The sequence below is a fragment of the Hermetia illucens genome, chromosome 2, assembly GCF_905115235.1.
Source record: "Hermetia illucens chromosome 2, iHerIll2.2.curated.20191125, whole genome shotgun sequence".
Classification (NCBI taxonomy): domain Eukaryota; kingdom Metazoa; phylum Arthropoda; class Insecta; order Diptera; family Stratiomyidae; genus Hermetia; species Hermetia illucens.
In genome coordinates, this window is record NC_051850.1 from 137,052,983 (window position 1) to 137,065,132 (window position 12,150).

The 12,150-nt window shown below is 43.5% G+C and overlaps 1 protein-coding gene across 1 annotated transcript in view; it reads left to right on the forward strand.

The window, feature by feature from the left end:
- The window catches only part of LOC119647607 (staphylococcal nuclease domain-containing protein 1), a 29,868-nt gene extending 19,467 nt beyond the window's left edge, over positions 1-10,401 (forward strand). Inside the window, exons 2-7 of the mRNA XM_038048638.1 lie at positions 1,366-1,490; positions 6,674-7,392; positions 7,630-8,053; positions 8,117-8,247; positions 8,306-9,162; positions 9,566-10,401. Coding sequence (XP_037904566.1) covers positions 1,366-1,490; positions 6,674-7,392; positions 7,630-8,053; positions 8,117-8,247; positions 8,306-9,162; positions 9,566-9,976 — 2,667 coding nt within the window. The 3' untranslated portion in view covers positions 9,977-10,401. The remainder of the gene's footprint in view (positions 1-1,365; positions 1,491-6,673; positions 7,393-7,629; positions 8,054-8,116; positions 8,248-8,305; positions 9,163-9,565) is intronic.
- The last annotated feature ends 1,749 nt before the right edge of the window (positions 10,402-12,150 follow it).

A 12,150-nucleotide genomic window follows, 5' to 3' on the forward strand; every position in this document is an offset into this window, starting at 1 on the left:
GATCTTTAAAAAAAAAATCCATGGAAATTACTGTTGCAGTTAATTGCAGATAATTTTTGTACAATAACAAACTAAAATAAGGGTCGTATTGAAATCAATTGAAACTAGAGGATGTGTTCCGCCGAAATTAAGATATTTGAATTTAAACATTAATATCAATACTTGGTTCTGCCTGACATGTTTAGCAAAATAAACATTCTCCCAGCGTTAAATTAAACGTACTACAATTCACAAAGACGTTTTTGAAACAAATTTCAAAACACAACTAACAAAAAATTGCAATCCTGTTAATTATATGTTTACCTTTCGAGTCATAGATGCATGAAAATATGCTCTTTTGTTTATAAACAACCATTAGTTTACCGTTATACATATCTGAAATAAACTGTGTAGTTTTAAACCCTCAATGAAATATATAATTTTTTGATTTTCGTTCACTGAGGGCCGCACTGTGCAGCATCGCGATAGTTGAGCCTTAGACCCCCTGTCTCGTTGATGTAAGCTTATCACGTGCACAGCATTAAGGGCGAAGAAATGAACTGAAATAGTCTCACTGAAATTTTAGAAAAAGAAAAATTAAAAGTAATTGCTTTGTGGGTATCCTGCCATCTCCAAAGGGTTGAACATAAGACATTTATATTTCCTTTATAGTCCATACCATTTACTTTATTTTATCAAGAAATCTAGTCCATCTAAAATATGTTTCTCACATTTGTTATAATTTGGTTTTGTCTAGAAAAAAGTTTAAAACGCGTGTTCCCCCTTACTTTAAGACGAGCTTAAACTCTACCTTTTATTTCTGGCAATTATTCGTGTACCAATCGTATCGTTTACAATTTTCCTCGCATTTTTCGAAATGAAACAATGAAATCAGTTCTTCCATTTGATGATGTTCCCTTCTTCAATACATTTAGTCGGACTCACATTCTCCAACAAAACCCAAATTTCAATGGTGTTGAACACTTTGTAATGAAACTCCTTCGTTGCCCACAACTCAACGAAATAAAACCACCCGCAATTTTCACGCACCAAAATTTCAGTGCAATGAGTATATCGTAACCGACGTCTTCGATATGCCACTTCCCATCACAATCACGTTTCCATCGTCAACCGGCCGGGAACAGAACGGAGTATCATAAACGTGAGAATTTCCCTGTATTTTCGCGTAGATACTCTCGGTACTAACCTTCCGCAACGCGGTGTGACGTGCGTGTCACTTTCGTCTGGTGACATAACCTCATCACCGCTGAACACGTGTTTAAATTTCTGATATACGGGCGGAGTAGTAGTGCATGTGGCGGCATGTAATTATATTTGGTTTTTTTTCCGAGTTTTTGAATGAAATTGTTTTTCTTTTTGTTAAAGGTTCTTTCCGGAGATACTGTTATTATTCGTGGAGCACCAAAGGGAGGACCACCCCCTGAAAAGCAAATCACTTTTTCTAATGTGATTGCTCCGAAATTGGCGAGACGACCAGCTAACCCGGACAGGTAAGGTTATAATTTCAAAGTAAAGAATTTTCAATAGATTAAAATTTGCCTTTGAAGATATTTTCATTTTTATTAGCTATTGTTTTATCGTAGGAGATAAAACACTGACGAAGAGGACACTTGGTCCCCGAATGCGTCTCTGTATACATTGCAAGATACTTTTAACCAATAAAAAAGAAAATATTTTCACAGGAAATCACTTAAGATTTCGGATACCTCCTAATTCAAACGGCGTCAACCTCTCCATGTTCGTAGCTGCCCCTCCCCACTAGTGGGTTTATCCCGAAAGCTACCATATCCATTTTATTCCATCATGTACTAAGAATGTCCTTTATAGACAGGACATCCGTTCTAAACGTACTAAATCCACATTTCAAATCTGAGAGCCAAAATACAGACAACAGTCCTCTAAGCCGAATTATTCTCTACCTCGGATTTTATGGCCTTTCGTTCCGGTCCCTGTCAATTTCCTATATAAAATTCAACCTCTTTGTTGAATCATATTTTGTGACTGGAAATATACATTACAATTCCACGGGACAAACGACTAATGAGGGACGTACAAATTTCAAACAATTTTCACCCCGGGCCCAGTTTCTGTACATAATTTTCACTCCGGGGTCGTATTTCGGTGTATGGTGACAGAATTTGTGCTTGCACTACAACATCTCCACTTTAGTTTTTTTTTGTTTGTGATTGGAAAAGTCTCTAAATAAAAATTGATTACTAGATGAGGTCTTCAATAATAGGGAGAAGTAACAAATCATCATGTTTTCAGCGCAATTTGTTCGTCAAAAACAATGGCACTGACACTTCAGTTATATGCCAAACAAACTATGAATCTTCTTCTTTTTCTTCAGCCTTTGTCCCATTCACAAGCGGGGTCGGATCGTCGTGATCGGTTTCGCCATTTGGCCCTATCGAATGCCTGATCTGGGTGCAATCTCGAGGATTTTAAATCTCCATTCAGCGTATCAAGCCACCGTTGTTTCGGCCTGCCTTTTGGTCGTTTACCATCGACTCGATGTTCAAACCAATTTTGGCAGGAAAATTCTCGTTAGCATGAATTGCGTGACCATACCATCGAAGACGCCTCTCTAGCAATTTTTTCCACGATCGATGCAACCCCATAACGATCGCGGATATCCTCATTTCAAAGGTGTCACGCCACTAGTCCAACGCAACATCTTCGTCTCTATTACCGCAAGACATCGTTCATTGCCTTTTGTAGTCGGCCAAAACTCAGAACCATAGAAGGCTACAGGACGGACGACATTGCGGTAAATTTTAGATTTTAGATTTGAGACGTTCGTTTTACGTCGATCACAAAGAACACCAGTTGTGGAACGCCACTTCATCCAGGTTGCGTTAATGCGTGAAGCGATTTCATAACGCAGTTCGGGTTGACAGCGTTGACCCGAGATATTTAAATCGCTCAGTTCTGGGGAGATCACTGCCGCTGACAGTGATTGTGCCTGTTCCATGGGGATCGGTCGTCAACAATTCGATCATTCCATTTTTGGACTAGTTGTTCGAGATCGTTTTTGCTATTAGATGCTAAGAAAACATCACCTGAATAAAGCCGTGTACAGGGCGCTGGACGTTGGATGTCTCGTGTGACGATGTCCATAACAAGAACAAAGAGAACTGGTGAGAGGGCGCTTCCTTGATGAACACCAACAGAGACACGAAACGGTTTTGATACACCCGCCATATCTCGAACTTTACTTTTCGGATCGTGGTAGAGTAATTAAATCCAGCGCGCGAGTTCTTATGACACTAAGTGTTGTCGTAAAGTATACCAGATGAGTTCGTGTGGCACACGGTCAAACGCTTTCTCCAAATCCAGAAATACAATATAAAGAGGGCGATGCTTCTCATGGTTATTTCAACGATTAGGCGATTACGGTAGTCAAGAATGTGTTCAAAAATCTTCATGATATGGGGAAGTAACTGGATCGGACGGTAATTTGAACATTCTGCTGGACTACTTTTCTTTTTCCATATTGGAATAGTGGTACTTTCCTGCCAGTCAGATGTTGTTCTACCTTCCTGAATAATCCGATTAAAGAATTCACTGAGCCACAGTGTTGGGCCTTAGCTCTTCGCTTTCCAGAGTTCAGATGCGATGTGGTCAGGTCCTGTGGCTTTCCCCGGTTTCATTCGTTTTTATGGCCTCCTCGACTTCAGTTACGCTGACAGTGAGTCCTTGAGGGTTTAAGGAGAGCGCCTGTCTGGAACATTAAATCCTACGGTCTTAAGACACGGATTGATTTTGTGACTACAATCAGAGCCCCGCTGTGACAAGCAACAACGGTACCAGTCTACATCAAGTGCATGACTTAGCATTCATACTGATGAATGCAAGACCTACCTAAATCTCTACCGAACTAAGGAGTACGGCACCCATGTTAAAACGCAACACCACGTCGACGCCCGAAGGTCTCTTCTCGCTTGAGCATAACTCACATGAAAATCCCACTAGGGGGCCAACCGCAAATAACCGAGCTGTACTCACATACAACGGGAGTTCACCCGAAGTATGAAAGTCCAGGGGCTACCTCGGTTCCCAAGGTAAGGTTTTGGTTTGGCTGACAGGATTGCCGCCCGTCTTCCTCACCGCCACCTCTGAGCATCAGTTGCGCTGACAGGTAGGACTGCTCCAAGTGTCGGCAATGATTGTGGAAGTGTAGGTTAAGCAAATTCTTCTTCAGTTGAAATCTGCTCGAAGTATTCTCGCCATCAATCCATTGCGGTTCGACGGTTGGTAAGCAAAATACCGTGCTTGCCATTAACGCAACAGAAGTGTTCGATATCCTGTGTGCGTTCGTTACGGCTTTTGGCAAGTCGATACAGATCTCTCTCGCCATCCCGAGTGTCCAGATTATCATAAGGATTTTTGTAATGGTCCGCTCGGGCGACAGCGACTGCTTTCTTTGCTTACCGGTTGGCATTCTTATAAATTTGCCAAATTACCAGTGTTTTATCGTCGAGAAATTTATGGTAGAGGCCGCTTTGTGGAGCGTGTCTTTCGTTTGGTTCCACTATTCTTCCACATTTGCAATGGTTGGTAAACGCGTAAGTGAGATCATTTCTTCTTTCTTCTCACGAAATCGCCACCATTTAATGCGCCGCGGGTTGGTGCATTCCTCGCGCTGTTTTATCGGTGACTTGAATCGCAGGATGGCAATCAACGGCCGATGTTGAGGTGCGATGGGCTTTACAATCAGTGACAGTGGTAAAATGTCAGCGTCTTATGAGAATATAATCGATTTACGTTTTACTGTTCCCATTATAAAATGTAGGACGATGAGACAATCGTTTGATGAACCATGCATTCATAAGTACAAGGTCGTGGGTGTTCGCAAAATCGATTTTACGCTCGCCACCCTCATTGCGCACTTCGAACCTCTTTCCCCCATGACACCTGTTACCGTCTGCCTTTTCATTAAGGTCACCGGCAATGGTGATATAGTCATCAACAGACATGTGACAAGTCTTTTCATCGAGAAGTTGCCAGAAGGCATCGTTCTCGGCATCAGGTCGACCTGTCTGTGGTGCGTATGCGGTGAAGAAGTGAATAGTACGATCAGCTGATATAATGATGAGCTTCATCAGCCGATCATCAAATCGTTCGACTTCTTTAATGGCATCACGGAAACCCTCTGAGATGGCAATGCCAACATCATATTGAGTGTGTGGGTTATCAATATAGAGAAGTTTATAGCCATTTTTACCGCATTCGCGTTCAATGTCGCAGCTTTTGGCACCAGACCATCGGGTTTCTTGCAGAGCGCAGATATCAATGCGTCTTTTCCGAAAGGCTCTTGCGAATTCCTCGGTCTTTCCAGTTAGGATGTCAACATTTAGCGTGCAGACACATTTGTTTTGTTCGGACAGATATTCCTCCAATTGTCACTCCAAACGGGTTCCTTCTCTCACTCTCTGGATAAAGTCTCGGATTCCTAAGATTTTCGTACGAATGAAAGAAGCAAATCAATCAGCAAAGTAAAAATTGCAAGTGCAATGATAAATAACTTTGCGGGGAGACCGAGGTGATTTCTCTTCTGTTTAGAGGATCAGTCTATATCCGCATGTTACGGTGACTAGCTATTTCATTTACAAAAGGCGAAACTTTAATGAATATGATATAGCTAAGAAGTGCGGGATCGTTAACATCCTTCACATCGAAAGATTTGAGACCGCGTGCAATTTTTTTTTTATGCGGGATACGCGAAACCTCTCGAGATATCGCACGATATCGAAATTCGAGCCCTTCACACCTGACATCACTCGCAGTTGTCAATAGAATCTTCAATCCCTATGGTTCATCGATCCGTTTCCACAGTTATCCAGATCTTATGACGCGTGGCCGACGACCTACGTGACACCCGAAAAAGAGCATTTTTGACGGCCGCCCAATGCTTATCGCTATTCTCAGGCGGGTCACCCAGGGTATCTAGCGTCCGATTTATAGTTCTAGCACTGTCGAGTGACGGTTGAAAATCAACTGACCTTATGACAAGCTCTGTGTTCGAACAATGTTCTCCCCTATTTTTGGTTTGTAGGTCCCCCGGGGGTGTAGTTGCACACACCAGTTTGGCCCATCTACTTTTCATCGCCAAGCACGATATGGTGCAAAAAGCCCTTTCGTTTTCATCGCTTTTTCGTGTCCTTCGAACTCAGCTCGTATGGTATCCAATCTCCCTTTTTTTAGAATATTCCTAATGCTTTTAAATTTACGGAAATGGTTGGTTGGGTCACATCTAATGATTCCGCAAGTTCATGGGTTTGGCACGAATCTTCATCCAATAGCATTTCCAATTCGATGTCTTCCAAATTTTTCCGACTGTCCTTAAAGCGTCGAAACCAGTACTCACATTCGTAGCAACGGAGCATGTTCTCTATAAACTTTTTACACAGCAATCGATATCTTTCAGCCGTTTTTTTTTTCTTCCAATTAAAACAAAAATGTAGGGCTTCCCCGCAAAAGAACGGGCTTTTTTGGACACTAAATTTTACATATTTTAAATATATTGTACTACACTGCAGCAGTATAGCTTGCCAAAAATTTAATAACATGAACGCCATCTTTTGTAAAATCCTCAAAATTAATTTACATGCCACACACATTTCTCACCATATAATGACTCTAAACTTACTTCATATTGTTTCCCTTACAGCGAAGAAACCAAGGATGAACCCTACGCATGGGAAGCACGGGAATTTCTTCGTAAAAAATTAATCGGGGAGGAGGTTGTATTCTCTGTTACACGACCACCAAATGCCACCCGTGACTATGGAACTGTCTACCTGGGCAAGAGCGCCGAAACCGGGGAAAATATGACCGAGGCTATTGTTACAGCCGGTTTAGTGAACGTACGTCGCGATGGTCCACGAACCCCGGAACTGCAACGACTCATCGAACTCGAAGATGCTGCAAAATCGGCTGGTCGAGGTAAATGGGCCAATAGCCCATCGTCGGAGCATATTCGCTCGATCAAGTGGACACAGGAGAATCCCCGCCATTTCATTGACCAGTACGCCGGACGACCGGTCAAAGCTATCATCGAACATGTTCGTGATGGCTCAACAATTCGTGCCTTCCTTTTGCCCGAATTCAACTACATTACGTTGATGATTTCTGGCATTCGTTGTCCGGGGGTTAAGTTGGATGCCGACGGAAAACCAGATCCGTCTGTGAAAGTTCCGTTTGCAGATGAAGCGAGATATTTTGTGGAATCACGGTTGCTGCAACGCGATGTTGAGATCCGATTGGAATCGGTGAACAACTCTAACTTCGTTGGATCGATCCTGTTCCCCTTGGGCAATATTGCTGAAGCTCTGTTGCGCGAGGGTCTCGCCAAGTGCGTAGACTGGAGCATGGCTTTCATGAAAACTGGTAAGTTCAGATTTAACAGAATTATCATTTTGCATTGTCTTGCACATAGCTTGGTCGATTCTTAATCCTTTCAGTCAGGCTTTGTTACACAATGCTAGAAAAAATTAGCGGATTCCAAGATGTTTTTATCACTTCTCGCAGATATTCACATCATTTCACCCCGCTTACATGTTCACTCAATCTCAAAAGCCTTTCACATGACTCGTGAGCTAATTTTTGTTCCTACTTAATCTCCAGGTGCTGATAAACTCCGTGCCGCGGAACGTCAAGCCAAAGAGAAACGTCTCCGCCTCTGGAAGGATTATCAATCTAACGCGCAAACGTTCAGCGGCAAGGAAAAGGACTTTACCGGAACCGTTGTTGAAGTTTACAATGGTGACGCAATAAGTGTCAAGACTCAAAACGGTACGGTCAAGAAAGTGTTCCTATCAAGCATCCGCCCGCCACGTGAAGCAGGCAAACCGGCCGGTGAAGATGGTAAGCAACCACCTCGTCCGAAAAACTTCCGTCCTCTGTACGATATCCCATGGATGTTCGAGGCCCGTGAATTCCTGCGAAAAAAACTCATCAACAAGAAGGTTCATTGCAATTTGGACTACATTTCACCTGCCCGTGAAAATTTCCCCGAGAAGTACTGTTACACGGTTACAATTGGTGGAACGTAAGTCTTGCAAACAGGGAAAGTGGCGTTTTCCGGGAGTACAATGTTTCGTTTTAATTACAGAAACGTAGCCGAAGCGATCGTAAGCAAAGGCTTGGCCACTGTTATTCGCTACCGTCAAGATGATGACCAACGTTCTTCCCGCTATGATGAACTTCTGGCCGCTGAGACTCAAGCCATTAAAGGATCTAAAGGTAATTTTCCGAATTCATGATTTTTGAGTTCAATTTTGAGAACAACTTCTTGTCTTAGGCGTACATGCCAAGAAGGACATTCCAGCGCATCGTATCAACGACTTGACCGTTGACCACTCTCGCATCAAGCACCAATATCTTCCATCGTGGCAACGTGCTCTTCGCACAGAGGGTATCGTTGAATTCGTTGCTAGCGGTTCTCGTACTCGTCTATACATCCCCAAAGACAGTTGTTTGGTAACATTCCTCCTGGCCGGTATCTCTTGCCCGCGTTCGTCTCGTCCCGCTACCAATGGTATTCCCGCCCAAGAAGGTGAACCGTTCGGCGATGAAGCGCTCGCATTCACGAAAGATCGTGTCCTTCAACGTGACGTTAGCGTTCACATTGAAACCACCGACAAGGCAGGAACCTGCGTTATCGGCTGGCTGTGGACCGAAAGCGGTGTCAACTTGTCCGTCGCATTGGTCGAGGAAGGTTTGGCTGAAGTGCACTTTAGTGCTGAAAAATCTGAACATTTCCGTGCCTTGAAGGCAGCTGAAGATAAGGCGAAGGCTGCTCGCAAGAATATCTGGGCCAACTACGTGGAACAAGTTGAGGAGAAGGTAGAGGAAGACAAGGAGGAAAAAACGACGGAACGCAAGGTTAATTATGAAGCCGTTGTTATTACGGAAGTAACGGCTGATATACACTTCTTCGCTCAACATACGGACCAAGGTGCCAAACTTGAAAACTTGATGAGTAAGCTTCGACAGGAATTCCAATCAAACCCGCCCATTACTGGCGCTTACACGCCGAAGCGTGGCGATTTGTGTGCTGCCAAATTCACCGAGGACAACGAATGGTATCGGGCAAAGGTTGAGAAAATTCAGAATGGAAATGCCAGCATTTGCTATATCGATTATGGCAACAAAGAGGTGAGTCCATGAGTCACAATTTTAGTAACTGTTGATGCAAGCTCCTTAGATCCATTTCCGGCTCGAAGGAAATGTTTGAGTCATAAGTTTGCAAAAGAAACGGAGTTGATTAGATCAGTGTCAATTGCCTCTTCCCGAGTATCTTTCCCGATGAGGGTAAACTTCTATGTAACAAAGTTGTAGATGGATGAAAAGTGGTTGAAGGAACAGATCAACTGCCGGCAATATTTTTTTGCCGAGTGGTGATCGATTCTGGAGGCCACGGCTCGGAAGTGTACAGCTAACATGGAGGGGATGCCGAGGGTGGAGGAAGTCTTCTAAACTTACAAAAAAATATTTAGTTTTGAATGTCAAACTTATGGAATTTTGCGTCCATTAACCAAGTATCCTTTCTTTTCACCAGACCGTGCCTTTTGCCCGCCTCGCATCTCTCCCACCTGCCTTCATCAGCGACAAGCCGTACGCTCACGAATACGTTTTGGCGCTTGCTCTACTGCCGCCAGACAACGAAGACAAGGATGTTGCCGTTCGCGCTTTCGCCCAGGACACCCTCAATCGCAACGTCAACTTGAACGTTGAATACAAGCTGAACAACGTCGCGTACGCTTCGTTGCACGATCAATCCACCAATGCCGACATTGGAAAGAACTTGATCGCGGACGGTCTCCTGCTGGTCGAGAAGCGTCGCGAACGTAAACTTCAGCAGCTGGTGACCGAGTACAAGGAAGCCGAACAGCAGGCAAGGAAGTCGCGCCAAGGCATCTGGGAGTACGGTGACATCACAGAGGACGATGCCACTGAATTCGGCCGCTAATTGCTGCGCGCTGCGTTCTCGCAAATGAAAGACATCTATACCCGCGTTGCATACTGACGAGAGAAGGAGATGGATGGGGAGAAGTGGTTTATCCATTGGAATAAATAGAAAAAATATAAAAAAAACATTGAAACATTTTTATATATTTAGGTTGATGTAGCTAGTTCTTTTTTTAAAAGCAAATCAAAAATAATTAAAATGTTTTCTTCTTTTTTTCTTTCCATTTCTCAGCATGATGGGAAATTTTACATAATTCTACAACTTTTAATTATTTTAATTCATGCATAATTGTTGCATTTGTTGTTTAGAGGAAGATGATAAAATTGTTCATTGTACATGATGATATTTACACATTAAGACGCGAGATTTTATCAGGAAAACAAGAGAAAGAGAATAAATAAAATATTATAAAATATTGCAGAAATTAGGTTGTGTTTTTCAACGTGTATTTCGTCTTGCCTTCCTGCATGACAGAGCATCTCCTTGCCTTAGAGCGTCCTTGCTGCCGCTGAAGCGTTGTCTCTTCTCCGCTCGATGAAGTTCGTAGGAAGTCTGCACTTTCCCACTTTTTGCTTGCCTGCTATGCAGCATCCTTCTGCTTTGTAGCTACCTCACAATCATCATCCAACTAAACGTTTCGATTTTTTTGCATCAGTGGCCAAATACACCTTTATGGCCGTCGGAATGATATCGTTCATCAGATTCGTGTGGAGATTATTTGTCGGTTCTTAACCTCAAGAACATCTAATAACTGCGATTATTGTGACATCCGTTTCCCCCTTATATGTATTACGTAAAATTTAATGGAATTTATGGATGGCTGCAGTGATCCCGCTGACCTGATTGTCAGAGGAGGTATGCAGTGGTGTTATTCGAGCCTCGAGCACCAGGCCAATGAGGTAATGATTCAAGTCTATATTGACCCTCCTATATGTTTCTGATGTTCATCAAGGCTGGAAGCTGTCCCGTCTGGAGACCATTTGAAGAAAAAGATTGATTTCCAAGATAGTTTCCTTTATTTTCTAACTAATCACCTCCTAATCCCCATCACGAGACTGTTTGTGAACTTCTTTCCGCTTAAACTAGGTACTCTCAGTGACCTTTTCGTGTAACCACTGCTAGTTCAATAATCCGTAGTCTGTTCTCATTGGTAAGTTTATGCAGGCTGTGGGAACCAACATACCGCCTCCCCCGTCCCTTGGCTGTTAAAATCTCCAAGTATGATTTTGATCTACCCTGGGCAGGGTTCAGGCGTTCGTTTCACTGCCTCGTAGAATGTGTCCTCCGACTGTAGAGGGGTGAACGTTAGTGAGGCTTATATTTCGAAATTTGCCGAATAAGCGCAAAGAAATTTGTTTGTTTTCAGAGCCGATAACAAGAGATTTAATTTTTTGACTGACTAGGAAAGCTACTGCAAGGACATAGTTTATTATATCTCTACTAATTTTGTATTTTTTTTGGGAGTAGGGTAGCCGAATGCGTTTACGCAAAGAGTGTTGGACTTCCGCAACAGCACGTTGTCGAACTACCAGCTAAACATCCTGTCATCAGAGAACTAGCCTGGAACCGTTTGACACATTACTTCGGGCTAGCCATCCCGCTCTCCCGGCTTTGGGAGCCTTCAAGTCAGGGAATTCCTTTCACCAACGGGAGGGGAAGGGAGGAAGGGAGTTGCTAGTTCAGGGAACCTCTTACCGTCCAGTCCCTCCGCCGATCGAGTTCAATCTCCTTCGCAATAAGAAGAGCCCGAACATAATGCGCAATACGATTCCAGCTGCTAGCGCTCTACAGCATCTCTCTGACAATGTTGTCGGGAGAGAGTCCTCCTGTGTCTGCATAAAGCTGTTGACGAAAGCCTCCTCATCTCTCGCAAGAGAAAAAGGTGTGTTCAGGATCATCCGCCATTCCATTGCAGAACACACAATCAGGAGATCGCGCCTTCCCGATCCTGTGCAGGTAAGACTGAAAACCTCAATGCCCACTTAGAAGTTGCTTAAGGAAGTAATCAATCTCACCGTGCGTTCTGTTCAACCACGGGCCTAATTTGTCGTTGAGGCGCGCAGTCCATCTGCCCCTTGGCCCATTTTGCCAAGAAAGTTGCCACTCGGTAAGGGTGCGTTGATATTCTTCCCGGACAACCACCTCTCTTGAGTTCTCGCCCTTACGGCGGCAGA